Here is a 14,455-nt window from a genome sequence, read left to right as displayed (position 1 = left end):
GCATTGAACTTTGAGCTTTATAATTTTACAGGTATTATTTATGCTCTAACAGCAACATTACACACTAACTAAAGTTTGAACAATGGAATCGCGAAGAAGGGGACCTTTAAGACCAATTAATCAGACTAAGACTTTCTGAATGGATGTGCAACAGTGACATTGAACATACAAAAGACATCCTCCATCACATTTGCTCTCTCAGTGCATGAAAGATGCCGCATTGATTATGCACTTATGAGTCAATGCGATGCTTTGCTATTTACAAAATATTTCAGTAAAGTGAAAGCTGGCGGTCTTTATGATGCAAACATGTCATTGAGATTCCTCTGCACGCGTCCTTCTGAGAAGATAAATAGAAATCTAACACGGCTTTTCAGGTTTCAAGGACTTGATCGATGAACTTTTGAGTCGGTTTCAATGAGCAACGAGTTAAAAAACACTAACTGCAATGAACTCACCTCAGACTCAACTTACCTCACTTTCCAGAGCGTTGACTTGTTTCACACCAGCGGTAAAATCACACACACAGATGTGTATTGCACTGCTGCTTTTACATGGTTTTTAAAACAATAAAATATATATTTTTTACTTTATTTTCTATTGGGTTTCTATTAAACTGCACTGGATTAGCGTTAAATCAAACAAGAGGCACTTTACAAATACATAAATTGAGTTTATTCAGAAGTCAGTAGTGGATTTGGAGAAGTCAATGTTATCGATATGCACACTGTTGCTTTCCTGTGGTTTATATGCTCGATTGGTACAATGACTTTTAATCGTTTTCACTCCAAATGAGAAAGAACAACAATAAAAGAAAATCAATAAAAGATACATGTAAGAATACCTTTACTGTCCCTCTTGTTAGAAAACCAACCCTTTTTGGATAATGCCAATTTTTTTTATAAACTGCATATAAAAAGAACAACATAAAATTTACTTTAAAAAAAAAAGCAATAAAATAAAATCATATATACAAACCTCTGTACATAAATGTGTATATATTGAGGATAAAAATATAATGTAAAAATGAGAGAAAGAGGAAACTTTGATTATGAACTGGTCATGTGTCTCAATGATAATGTGCATAAAAAGCGTCTTCCCGACTTCCTGCCTAAAGAGAGAAAAACCATAATTCATCTTTAGTTTTAGTTAAACATGCACCATCTGCCAAAAATCCCCAGAATTGCCTGACTCCGGTTACACTGCATCTATATTTGCTGTTGTCTGGCGGGGCGTCATCTGCTGTTCTGACGCCTGGAGTGATTTGAAATCTCAGTTGGTATTGTCAATCGGGTGGAGGCTTCGAGCGCTGACCTGGCAGTGGACACACAATAATCAGCCGTTATGAGAGGGGCTGAGGTGAGGTATTCATCATGCCGTTGTGTCAGGGATGTAGACGTAAAATCGTTAGAAGAGGGCTGATGTGGATGTGTCCGTTTGACGATACCATCTTCTTGCTTACTGGACGATTCCCGAGTCGATGGAGGTCTGCTTTCGCGTGGTCTTTGGTGGGGGAGGTGGAGGGGTCTTGCTGGGTAAGGGGGGCGGAAGGTGCTGGAACAATGAACAGAAGAGAAGTAGAGTTTTAAAAACAAATGTAATTATACCAGTCACTGTTCAAACAGTGCAGCTTGTCCCTGATATATTAATAAAGCCGTTCCTTTCTGCTCAGTCAAGACTGATAGTCTGGTCTCTTGATTTGATGATGTTTGAAAAAGAATCAATTATTGAATAAATAAATATTCGTTTTATATTTTGTTACTTTTCACATATAATAATAATAATATATTTATATAAACTATGAGTAATAATAATAGAGTGATAAAGAAAAGAAAACAAATAAATAAAAAAGAAAACTGAAGCATTTTATATACACTTCCATTCAAAAGTTTGAGGTCAATACGATTTATAGAAATTGATACTTCAGCAAATATGCATTAAATTGATCAAAAGTGACTTTTATAATGTTACATAATATTTCTTAGATAACGTCCAAATAAATGCTGTTCATCTGAACTTTCTATTTAGCAAAGAATCCTAAAAAAATGCAACAAAAATATGAAGCCGTTTTCAACATTGATAATCAGAAATGTTTCTTGAGCAGTAAATCATCATATCAGAATGATTTCTGAAGGATCGTGTGACACTGAAGACTGGAGTAATGATGCTGAAAACAAAGGATAAATTACATTTTAACATATATTCACAATAATATTACGGTCTTTACTATACTTTTATCAAATAAATGCAGTCTTGATGAGCAGAAGAGACTTCTTTCAAAAACAAGTGTCAACTCTTTCCGTGTCAGAGTTTTATATATATATATATATATATATATATATATACAGTGAGGAAAATAAGTATTTGAACACCCTGCTATTTTGCAAGTTCTCCCACTTAGAAATCATGGAGGGGTCTGTAATTGTCATCGTAGGTGCATGTCCACTGTGAGAGACATAATCTAAAAAAAAATCCAGAAATCACAATGTATGATTTTTTAACTATTTATTTGTATGATACAGCTGCAAATAAGTATTTGAACACCTGAGAAAATCAATGTTAATATTTGGTACAGTAGCCTTTGTTTGCAATTACAGAGGTCAAACGCTTCCTGTAGTTTTTCACCAGGTTTGCACTGCAGGAGGGATTTTGGCCCACTCCTCCACACAGATCTTCTCTAGATCAGTCAGGTTTCTGGCCTGTCGCTGAGAAACACAGAGTTTGAGCTCCCTCCAAAGATTCTCTATTGGGTTTAGGTCTGGAGACTGGCTAGGCCACGGCAGAACCTTGATATGCTTCTTACAGAGCCACTCCTTGGTTATCCTGGCTGTGTGCTTCGGGTCATTGTCATGTTGGAAGACCCAACCTTGACCCATCTTCAATGCTCTACCTGAGGGAAGGAGGTTGTTCCCCAAAATCTCGCAATACATGGCCCCGGTCATCCCCTCCTAAATACAGTGCAGTCGCCCTGTCCCATGTGCGGAAAAACACCCCCAAAGCATGATGCTACCACCCCCATGCTTCACAGTAGGGATGGTACTCATCATTCTTCTTCCTCCAAACACGTTTAGTGGAATTATGACCAAAAAGTTATATTTTGGTCTCATCTGACCACATGTCTTTCTCCCATGACTCCTCTGGATCATCCAAATGGTCATTGGCAAACTTAAGACGGGCCTGGACATGTGCTGGTTTAAGCAGGGGAACCTTCCGTGCCATGCATGATTTCAAACTATGACGTCTTAGTGTATTACCAACAGTAACCTTGGAAATGGTGGTCCCAGCTCTTTTCAGGTCATTGACCAGCTTCTCCCGTGTAGTTCTGGGCTGATTTCTCACCTTTCTTAGGATCATTGAGACCCCACGAGGTGAGATCTTGCATGGAGCCCCAGTCCGAGGGAGATTGACAGTCATGTTTAGCTTCTTCCATTTTCTAATGATTGCTCCAACAGTGGACCTTTTTTCACCAAGCTGCTTGACAATTTCCCCGTAGCCCTTTCCAGCCTTGTGGAGGTGTACAATTTTGTCTCTAGTGTCTTTGGACAGCTCTTTGGTTTTGGCCATGTTAGTAGTTGGATTCTTACTGATTGTATGGGGTGGACAGGTGTCTTTATGCAGCTAACAACCTCAAACAGGTGCATCTAATTTAGGATAATAAATGGAGTGGAGGTGGACATTTTAAAGGCAGACTAACAGGTCTTTGAGGGTCAGAATTCTAGCTGATAGACAGGTGTTCAAATACTTATTTGCAGCTGTATCATACAAATAAATAGGTAAAAAATCATACATTGTGATTTCTGGATTTTTTTATTTATTATGTCTCTCACAGTGGACATACACCTACGATGACAATTTCAGACCCCTCCATGATTTCTAAGTGGGAGAACTTGCAAAATAGCAGAGTGTTCAAATACTTATTTTCCTCACTGTATATATATTTTAAAGTTGCCAGCCACCGCCAGCATTTTTCATCTATTTTCAATTTTTTTTTGAAAATCTGCAAAAGAGCAGACCATCTGCTTTTAAACAAAAATCTTCATGCACTCTTTTTATCAGCACTTGAATGTGGGTAAGTTTCATAAAAAAAGTTTTTGTCAAAGACTATGTCCAGATGGGATTCAGAGCGATGGAGTCCATTATCACCCTCAAAGCTTCACAGTCCTATAACTCGTCCTACATATATCGCTTGTTTCTGCTTCTTCGCATGTGTTTTGATCAGGAGATTCAGTACTAGAAGATGTGTAATAGCGCCCCCTACCGTATAACACAGAACGCCGGAAGATTCCGTCAATGGCACGGAAAGAGTTAAGAAATCTTACCGACCCCAAACTTATGAAACTTATAAAAGAATATTGTTTCAGACTGCAGTCATACAGTACAGAACTTCAAGCGGTTTCAACCTTTAACAGTCATTTCCCAGAACTTCCAGCAGCTGCAGAGAAGTTCAGGTTCTGGGTTAATTAAACAGTGTTGGATTTAGAAGTAAAAACCCAGCAGAGAGAGAGACCGCGGCAGGTGATCACAGGCACCTCGAGTCGCTCTGGTCAATCATGACGTTTGGTGTAGAGCAGGGGGGACAAACCTTTTTTGAACAAAGTGTGCCGAGATCTACCCTGGCTGAAATCAGATTAGCGTACTAGCATACTACTCTTGCTATTCCTGCCATACATTTATGAAACAGTATGAGTAGTATGCTAATATGAATTTTCAAATTTTGTCGCTGACAACTATTTGTGTCAAAATTGTTTTAGTATCATCTGAATAAACAATGGTTAATTTTGAACGATGAACGAATGATAAACAAGCAAATGATCAGTAATGTATTGTTTTATCGTTAAATGGTAAGCTGGTCTGTGTAAGCTGGTCAAACACGCAGGATACTAAAACAGTATTTTTAAGAATAGTAATTTCTTTGTTTTCAAGGGGATGATAATTTATAAATGACTTATAACTGAATTAACTAAATATTCATAAAATGTTAGCATATTACTTATTAATTATTTATGAATGTATAGTCATGTTTTGTAAATAATTAGTTAATCATTAACTAATAACTTATAAGTGACTTATAGCTGAACGTTATTATTAAGTGTTACCATTTTTTTCATAAAGCAATGCTATTGGTCAACCTTTACATCTGTCAGTGGATTTTACAAATATTTAACCACCAATGAAAAGCATTAAAAGAGTTTGTGTTAAATCTCGTTACTCCATTGGACTGTCAAGCAAATCCTCACAGCTCATAGCTCCGCCCCTCCTCCTCAACAAGCCGGCTCATACGTCATTCATCTTGAAATCATATGATTCGATTCACGTCTTCTGATTGGTTCTGTGAACTTAGAGGTTTTTGCTGGCAAAGGGAAGTGGTGTTTAGAGGTTTCTGCCAATGAACCGTTATTTCTGAATTGGCTGAGGCTGGGATTTAGCGGATTTGAAACGAAAGTATTTGAGGAACGTATCTATGTGCGGAGAGCGCTCAATATCTCATTTTTGACAGAGCTGACATTTAGCGGCTTTTGCATCTGAAGTCCTCATATGTTATGCTGTCATAAATTATAGTCATATTAGAAATGACAGTAATTAAATCAGACAAATGACAGACGAAACTACATTAGTACATATTCTGTAAAAAATGTGAGTAGTGTTTGCCAGTGCAAAAAGGTATGGCTCCTTCAATGCAAGTCTGTGGATGTGTAACCACTAAAACACATCTAAAAATAATGGAAATGAAGATCAAGCAATAAACGGCTTCATAAATATGCAAGACTTTGACGGATGTTGATGATGCGTTATACCCGTGGATGTGGCGGTGGTGGAGGGGGCGTGGTCGGACTGGCCAGGTCTGAGTTGTCCATCAGGTTTCCGTAGTCACCCATGCTGCTCTTGACAGGAAGTGGGGGCGGGGTTTCCCCCTTGTCTCCATAACCCGTCCCATTCAGCTCTAGATCTGCATAGAAACAAGCGTGCAATTAAAAAATGTGTGAATATCATTGCATTAGCAAAATATTACATAAATCAGACTTTACTTTAAAGAAAGGTACAAAAAGCTCAGTTTTCAAGCAAAACATTTCACTAAAAGAAGTTTCACGAAAAAAAAAGATGAAGAAAAGTAAAGTTAGAGAAGTGCATTTGAGAGCAGGAGATGTTAGTTTCATGCAACGACATTCTTGTGACTTTTTTGAAGTAGTTAACTCATTGTAAGTGTGATATCTGCTGTTTGAGGAGGACTGTGCGCTCGTTCTCCAGAGATGACGACACGCAGTGCAAACTCAGGATTCAGAACCCGTGGGAGAGTAAACGCCTCGCAAAGCCTGAATCCATTACACATCTTCACAGGCGGCGAGAGGGAGACTAGATCAGACACGCTTTCATGAGAGTGATTTAACACCTCTGCAGCCTCCCAGAGTCCTTCGTTTCACATCACAACATTACGTTTGTGTGTCATCACACTACAGCATGTGAAGGAGCACATGACATCAGCAGACATGTCATATATCGGGGGTGTGGCTTAAAGGGTTAGTTAACAACAACAAAAAATGAACATTTACGTCAACTGTCTGGTTACCAACATTCTTTAAAATATCTTTTGTGCTCAACAGAAGAAAGAAACTCGTACAGGTTTGGAACAAAGTAAGGATGAGTAATGATGACAGATTTTTCATTTTTAGGTACTATACATTTAAGTTGGGAGAAAGAAATCCCAATTACCGCAGGCATTCATTTCCATGCGAAAAATGATGAAAAATAATGTATTCATAGAAAGAAAAGTACTGTTAAAGATTTTTCCACTTTAAATAAAGCCCAAAAGAACCTGAAGCAAACTTAAAAGGTTTTCTCTGAACAGCTATTATTAAAATAAATCAGATGAAAATTTCACGACCATTCAAAAGTCTTACCAAACGCAAACTTTTGAATGATAATGAAGGACTTGGATAGTTTGGATTTCAACTAAAATATAATGATGATTTATGTTGATGAAATAACATCAGAGGACAATGTGTGATGCCAAAACTAGTGCTGCTATATTTCAGCTGATCAAGGTCATTGCACTTTTATTGTATTATTTAAAATATGCAACAAAGTGTGCTGGTGTTCAGATGTGTGATTAGATATATTTGTCTCTTAGATTGCGTTATTCAAAGGATTGTGAAAAGAAACCATGTGGATTTTGAACTACATTTAAATGGTTTGGAGTGTTTCATTCCCAAAAAAGCCTAATCTTTTGTAACTTTAAACTACCATAACCAGGTTTTTTTTTTTTTATCTCCCACAGGTGAGCGGGGCTTCCTCGCCAAATATCTATCCTACCTTGCTTTAGGAAAACATGCCCGATTTCATGATATTACAGAATAAAACGTATGGCAGATCAGTGTGATGTATGACATACTGGATCCAGACAGCAAGCTGAACTGCAGTTTGACCCGGGGGGTGATGGGAGGTGGGACGCTGGGTGCAGACGGGTTGGCAGGGGCTCCTGGGGACACGGAGAGTCGTTTCTCACCCAGTAAGTTGATCACCTGACTCTTCGGCCTCTGGGGCCTCAATGGACTGATCTGGAGAGATGAAAATATGACAGATCAATACAAGAGAATGAGCCGCTGTTTCTAGGAATCACTATTTAAGGGTTTCCATATATCAGTACACAAAAAAACAACCATAAACTATGACCATCGTTTACCAGCATTACAATATTGCGTTACTCCCTTAAAAAGTAACTAATTACATTACTTTCAGAAAAGTAATGTGTTATGTTATTTTTGCATTACTTTTTCTCGCCTGGTCTGGGCTTTTTTGCTTTTTTTATATATATACATTTTGGGCAAATGTAAAGACTTTCACACCAGCATTGATGCAAATTGGAAATGCAAATTCAGCCTGTACATTAGAGGGCACTGCTCAAACAAACCTTACAGCTGCACTGCGATTCTGGACTGCAGAAGAATTTGATGCAGAAGAAAAAAGTGTAAAACTTCACCAATAAAAACAAAAAAATCTAAAGTCATTTTTGCTTATGGTTTAACTGAATCATCAAAGGTCAGCAGCAAGTACATTGGTCAATAAAGTGAGATTAAATGCATAGAAATGTTTGTTTTATGTAACATTTAATTATTGGAGTGTAGTATTCTGATTTTGGATTTGACTGTTTTTATTCATTTTGAGGAATACTGAATCTTTTTTGTGCTGAAAGGGATAGTTCACCCAAAAATGAAAATTCTGTCATCATTTACTCACCCTCAAGTTTTTCCAAACCTGTATGAGTTTCTTTGTTCAGCTGAACAAAAAAAGATATTTAGAAGAATGTTTGTAACCAAGCAGATAGAGCAACTATTGACTACCATAGTAGGAAAAAAAATACTATGGTAGTCAATGGTTGCTCTATCTGCTTTGTTACAAACATTCTTCACTCTTATCTTCTTTTGTGTTCAGCAGAACAAAGAAACTCATACAGGTTTGGAACAACTTAAGGGTGAGTAAATGATGACAATTTTCGTTTTTGGGTGAACTATCCCTTTAAGTACAATGTAACTACATCTCCTTAAAATAAAGGGTTATTCTTTATTTTAAGGTATCATTGTTACAGTGGATTATATCTTTAAGTACTGAGTAATAGAATTAGGGTTTGGTTGAGGGTGAGTTGCATGTAATTATGCATAATTTACTATACATGTAACATATGGAACAAGGACACTGTAAAATAAAGTGCTACCAAATAAAATGTAACCAAACAAATGTTGCAGAGGAAGAAGAAAAAAATAACAGCAGTTCAGACAGCTCAGGTCCATTTACATGAGCATACAGGTTTACCTAATGCATAATTCAGCAGGCTTATGAATTATTCCAGTTGTAAATGACCATCATTAATATACGATCAGTGGAATGAACTTCACAGGCAGGACTCAGGCAGCAGAATAAGCCAGTCTGAACTTGCCGACATGTTGAAACCTGCTCGTTTGCAATGCATTTATTTTTTATTTTTAACAGTTTTTGTATAGTGGCAAATGTTATTTAAATTTAGTGTTTATTTTGCATTCTTCTTTAACTAAAATGCATTTGATTTGAGTGAAATAACACCTATGGTAATGTGCAAAATGATGAAAATGTGCACCAAAATGTAACCAAATTCTAAACAATTTGAAGATTTTGATAAACACTGCTGCGGTGATAACTACAGTTCAGAATCGTCAATGAAATTAAAGGGCACCTATTATGCCCCTTTTTACAAGATGTCATATTGGTCTTGGGTGTCCCCAAAATGTGTCTGAAGTTTCAGCTCAAAATACCCCGGAGATAATTTATTATAACGTGTTGAAAATGTCATTCTGAGGCCTGTCTATAAAAAGCGCTGTTTTGGTGTGTACCGCTTTAAATGTAAATGAGCTGCATATCCCCGTCCAGTCTTTAGAAGAGGGTGTAGCATATACATCTCTCAACAATGGCGGATTGCATACAGGTCTCACAGGGCGGGTCTATGTTAAAATGGCAGTGTCAGTCAAACCTTGCGGGCGGGCCTTTGCGGTGTGATGTCAAACTGCAGAGAATCTGAGAACAGCTTGTTCTGAAACACTGCTCATGATTTTTGGGGATTAAAAAAAAAAAATACTGGGTGGATTTTTATCGTTATAGGGTGGTTGTTTACACACACAACACACATTTATGTTCAAATATCATGTAAAAGTGGATTTCGCATAATAGGTGCCCTTTGATATAAATACATTGAAAATCTATATTTTTCGCAGGAAGATATTCTTTGGCATCAGTTGAGGACATTAACAATAAGGGTTGTTAAAGATGTAAAGAAAAAAGAATAACTACCAGGCGGGCTTGTTATCAACATGACAGATTAATTAAGCGGTAAATCTCTCTTTATCAGTTGAATTGCAGAGGTCAGCGGCCTTATGAAAGGGTCAAGGTCATTATGATGATTTATGAAAGACTACCTATCCAGAAGGTCCAGGGCAGAGTAATTACATGCGCTAGTTTGTCTTTATTCAGAAGCGCAAGGTTACGTGTTACTGTCACAATGCCACATTAGTCATGAAGTCAAAGAGGACTGTGAACGGGTCAATTTATTCTCATCATGTGCTGTTTGTTCGAGAACTGCTCGGGAGAGTTTAGTGTTCATATTCAAAGAGCTTGAGGAGATTTGTGTGTCTCGTTTCACACACAGCCTAAAAAAAGAGATGAAAAAGACTTTAGGAGCGATTGATTCAAACCAAAAGAAGCCAAATGAAAGTCTTTCGGTTTACATCGTGTCCAAAACACGCGTGATGCGATCGAGCGAAACAAACCTGTCAAAAACATATCAGGATCAAATTTCAGGGAATGTGTCATTTTAGTGTCATTGGTTACACAAATAACAAGCTCTCATTTGTTAACATGAACTAACAATGAGCAATATGCAATCTTACAGCATTTATTAAGCTTTGTTAATGTTAGTTAATAAAAATGTTCATGTTCATGTTAGTTCACAGTGAATTACCAACTTTTGATTTTAATAATGTATTAGTAAATGTTAAGATTTACATTAAAGGTGCACTATGTAAAATTCTTTGTTCAGTTGAGTACTTGCAATATCCCAAATGTTTCCAACTATTTGTAAATCGTGAGAAATTGCTATTTTAACCAAGGAACCGGGACATGTGAGGGAGTCGCCTGTCAATGGCGTCATATCTGCGTTCCCTCCGGTTTCTGGTTTTATTTTGCAGAAACGCTTTACTCTCACTGCAGTGTGAACAAGTGTCATAGCAGCCGCAGAGCGAACGCACAGAGTAACGTCATAACTTCATTTTCAACACACTCAGATGTGTCTTATATGATAAACAGAGCTGTGTTACCTCATACTCATGACCGGAAAAGCAGAAATGGCGCCGGCGACTGTGGCATAATAAAAGTCCCGCTGCTCGCGAGGCGTGTGTTGCGTTCATCTTATTAACAACCGCTCCAGCGGATCTTGATGTCTCACTAGGTATCTCTCCTCACAATAAATCACTTTTCTCCAAACTCGTGTGTATTAAACATCAGATGATTGCCTGATTTAATGGTTTCCCTTCAGTGATTTGATTGGCTGTGAATAGTGCACACAAAAAGTGTGTTGGTGCATGGATTTGGGAAGGTTTGTGTGTTACGGACAGATACTCACAGTCTCTGACAGTATGACCGCCTCACTGGGCTGCAGGGGAATATCAGCGGCCTTCAGCTCCTTATCAAACAGCTCCTGGTGCTTACTGTTCCTCTTCTCCTTCTTTTTCTCCTTCCTGTCTTTCTCAGGTTCATCTCGATCCAGTTTATCCTGAGACTTGAAGTGCTGCTTCTTTGGTAAGAGAGGCTCCAAGGCAAATCTATCAGATGAAAGAGAAAAAGAATCAAATGAAGAGCGGAGGACAGAGATAATTGAGCGGCGGGTATGTTTTATTGGATAAGGCGGCTGGGCTGTTTAATATCGGAGAGGAGCCTCTTATGAAGTCTTGAGCAAATATTAGCACTCATTTGACATTTAGCTCCAACCAACCATATTAGTTCATTGAAAATGATACATTATATTTTTATCACATGTTATTTCTGATCTGGGTTCAAACAATGATTTTTTTCCCCTGCTGGCCCCGTCAGCTGAGCTGTTCTTATTCTTATTTCCCTACATTTTCATAGGCTTCACAAAAAAAGCACAAATAAATACATTTGTAAATTTTTAACAATAATTTAACAGCAAAAATTATAATATACATATGGAAATAAAATAAAATATATAACAGTATTAATATAATAATACAAATAATACAATATTAAATAATATTTTACCAAATATTTATCTTTTCTCGTTAAACATTAAAGTTTTTTTTAGTCTTTCATTTGTCAAAAATTTAAATATAGAAAATATATTTAACATATGCCAGAAATATATATATTTTGTTCATTTGTCTTCTGATGTGTGTGTGTGTGTGTGTGTAGGCATACATTATTTAAACACAAACTTTTATGTTAGATACGATTAATCGATTTGTCAGCACTAATAAAAAACAAAAAAATAATTAAATTCTTTGAACTTTTAATAAATCAATTTTAATATATAAAATATTCAAAAAAAAAAAAAAATATATATATATATATATATATATTATAATCTGTTTATATATATATATATATATATATATATATATATATATATATATATATATAATTATATTTAATATAATAATATTTAATATAATATATTATATTATATATACATTTTTAATATAGAAACTATTTTTTATAAACATATTTTATATATATATAATATTTTTTTTTTCTATTTTCATTTAACAAGATTTTAATTTAATTAAAGATTTTTTTATTTAAAATAGTATCTGGAAAATAATATTTAACAATATTCAGCTATAATACAACTATGTGAACTATAAATCAAGCTGTAAAAGAATAACATATGGTGATCCGTTTATGATTTCACAGCCTAACTGATGCATCAGAATACATCCGTCGTTAGCCATGTAGCTAACGATACCTAAATAACAATTACATCTGCAATAACAGTGTTTAATAAATCACAGAAAAGCAAGTTTAAGTTTAAGCACAAAAGCTCATGACTGATGAATGTAGGATGCAGAAGCTCTGGCTTGAAGCGCTCTCACGCCGGTTTCACAGACTAAATGAAAACTACAGTAAGAGCGTCTGTTAGCACCGATGTAAGTGAACCTAGACAGCTCGAGTCTGCAAAGAAAAACTGTGTCATCACTATTGGATTTCAGGTCCAAAGCTCAGAACAAAATAGTTTCTTAAAAGTGCAGTGATGCTGGATAGAAATCGTACATCAGCCATGCAAACACACTCCTGTAAAAGCAAATATACCTCCACTTTAAAGTGTGTGCGTGCATCATATCTGCTGACCTGCACGATAATGAGACTCGCAGGCAGTTTTGTAAAGCCGAAAGCAACGAAAAAAGGGAAGCAGAATGTCTGGCTCTCATAATCAGAATCTTGGGCTCAAGCGAATCAAAGTGCTTTAATGAGATGGATTAACTAATCAAATGAAAGCTCTTGTGAAGTGGTGCCCTTCACAATTAAATACCAGCGGAGGGCATCGCTGATAGAATCGCTCTCTTCAAACACGCACTAATTAATCCTTAAGGTTGGCATCTGTGTGCCTGCCACGCTAGACTGGCACCGACCTCTCAGGGCGTCAGGGTAAAGAGACCGAATAAAGCACTAAGACCACATGCATTACAGTGATTTTACCACAGGTAAAAGGTTGACTTGGACACACAGGCAACGTGGAGCACTTAAAACCCTTAAATCCTGTAAAAACCCTGAAACGCATACTGTCCTCAGATCAGTTCGTGTCTGTTTTACACATATAAACCCATCTGATTCTGTATGAACTCATGGACCTTCTTAAAGTGCAAAGAGATGGTCTTGGAGACACAGCAGGTGCTGGACATGTGACGTGAATCAGGTGCATTATGGCTGGAAGCGTGTGGATGAGAACAGACCGCCCACAGAGAGACGAGATGGAAATGACAGCATTACAGGAAAGAAAGAAAAAACACTCCGACTGAGGAAGTGTTCCTGTACTCGTCCTCCAACAGCTATAAGAAGATAAATCACTGTCGAAAATCCAGCCGGTTTAATAGAGGTCTGAATCAATGCTCTACTGATAAGGGGTTTTCCAAAGCCTGATTCTGATATCTAGAGAGAGATTTATATTCTTCAATTTTGTACTTATTTTAAATTAATAATTCAACTAAATATATATGTGTGTGTGCGTGTGTTGGAAATAAGATGGCAAAGGTTAAATCTCAGACACTGATCCAGACCTGTGATAAATGTATTCATTGATTTGGTTATTTTTTAAGCACTGTGAGTGTACATTAAGTTTGGAGTCTTTTTTTTTTTTTTATAAAAAAGAAGTCTTATGTTCACCAAAGATAGATTGATTTGATCAAAAACAGTAATATTGCAAAATAATATTACAATAAAAAAATCTATTTGAATATATGTTAAAATGTAATTTATTCCTGTTATCAAAGCTGTATTTTCATCATCATTAGTCCAGTCTTCAGTGTCACATGATCCTTGAGAAATCATTCTAATATGATGATTTGCTGCTCAAGAAACATTTATGATTATTATCAATTTGGAAAACAGTTTTTTTTTACAGGAATCTCCGATGAATAGAAAGTTAAAAAGAACAACATTTATTTGAAATAGAAATCTTTTGTAACATTATAAATGGATTTACTGTCCATTTTTGGTCAGTTAAAATTTTTGATCAATAATTATCTGCACATTGATTTGGCAGAGGTTTTATAACGCAACCCAGCACTGAGAGTGCACTATATTAGTATATATAAATAAAGGCAAAATGTCTGCAGATATATTGTTCTTTCAGTCTGGATCGTGTGTGTGTGTGTGTGTGTGTGTGTGTTCATGTTTTTCTATCCCGGCGGGGACCTGAATGCAC

At 36.5% G+C, this 14,455-nt stretch overlaps 1 protein-coding gene across 1 annotated transcript in view; it reads right to left on the bottom strand.

The window, feature by feature from the left end:
• Positions 1–655: 655 nt before the first annotated feature.
• Positions 656–14,455, bottom strand: part of LOC307143793 (dedicator of cytokinesis protein 1-like) — a gene marked incomplete at its 5' end in the record, with an annotated part of 109,720 nt that continues 95,920 nt past the window's right edge. The window contains 4 exons of the mRNA XM_079845556.1: positions 656–1,554; positions 5,796–5,947; positions 7,388–7,553; positions 11,141–11,339. Coding sequence (XP_079701682.1) covers positions 1,459–1,554; positions 5,796–5,947; positions 7,388–7,553; positions 11,141–11,339 — 613 coding nt within the window. The 3' untranslated portion in view covers positions 656–1,458. The remainder of the gene's footprint in view (positions 1,555–5,795; positions 5,948–7,387; positions 7,554–11,140; positions 11,340–14,455) is intronic.

The sequence above is a fragment of the Gobio gobio genome, assembly GCF_949357685.1.
Source record: "Gobio gobio genome assembly, chromosome: 20".
NCBI lineage: Eukaryota > Metazoa > Chordata > Actinopteri > Cypriniformes > Gobionidae > Gobio > Gobio gobio.
Note: the sequence above shows the minus strand (reverse complement) of the source record. Positions and strands in the feature narration are given on the sequence as shown.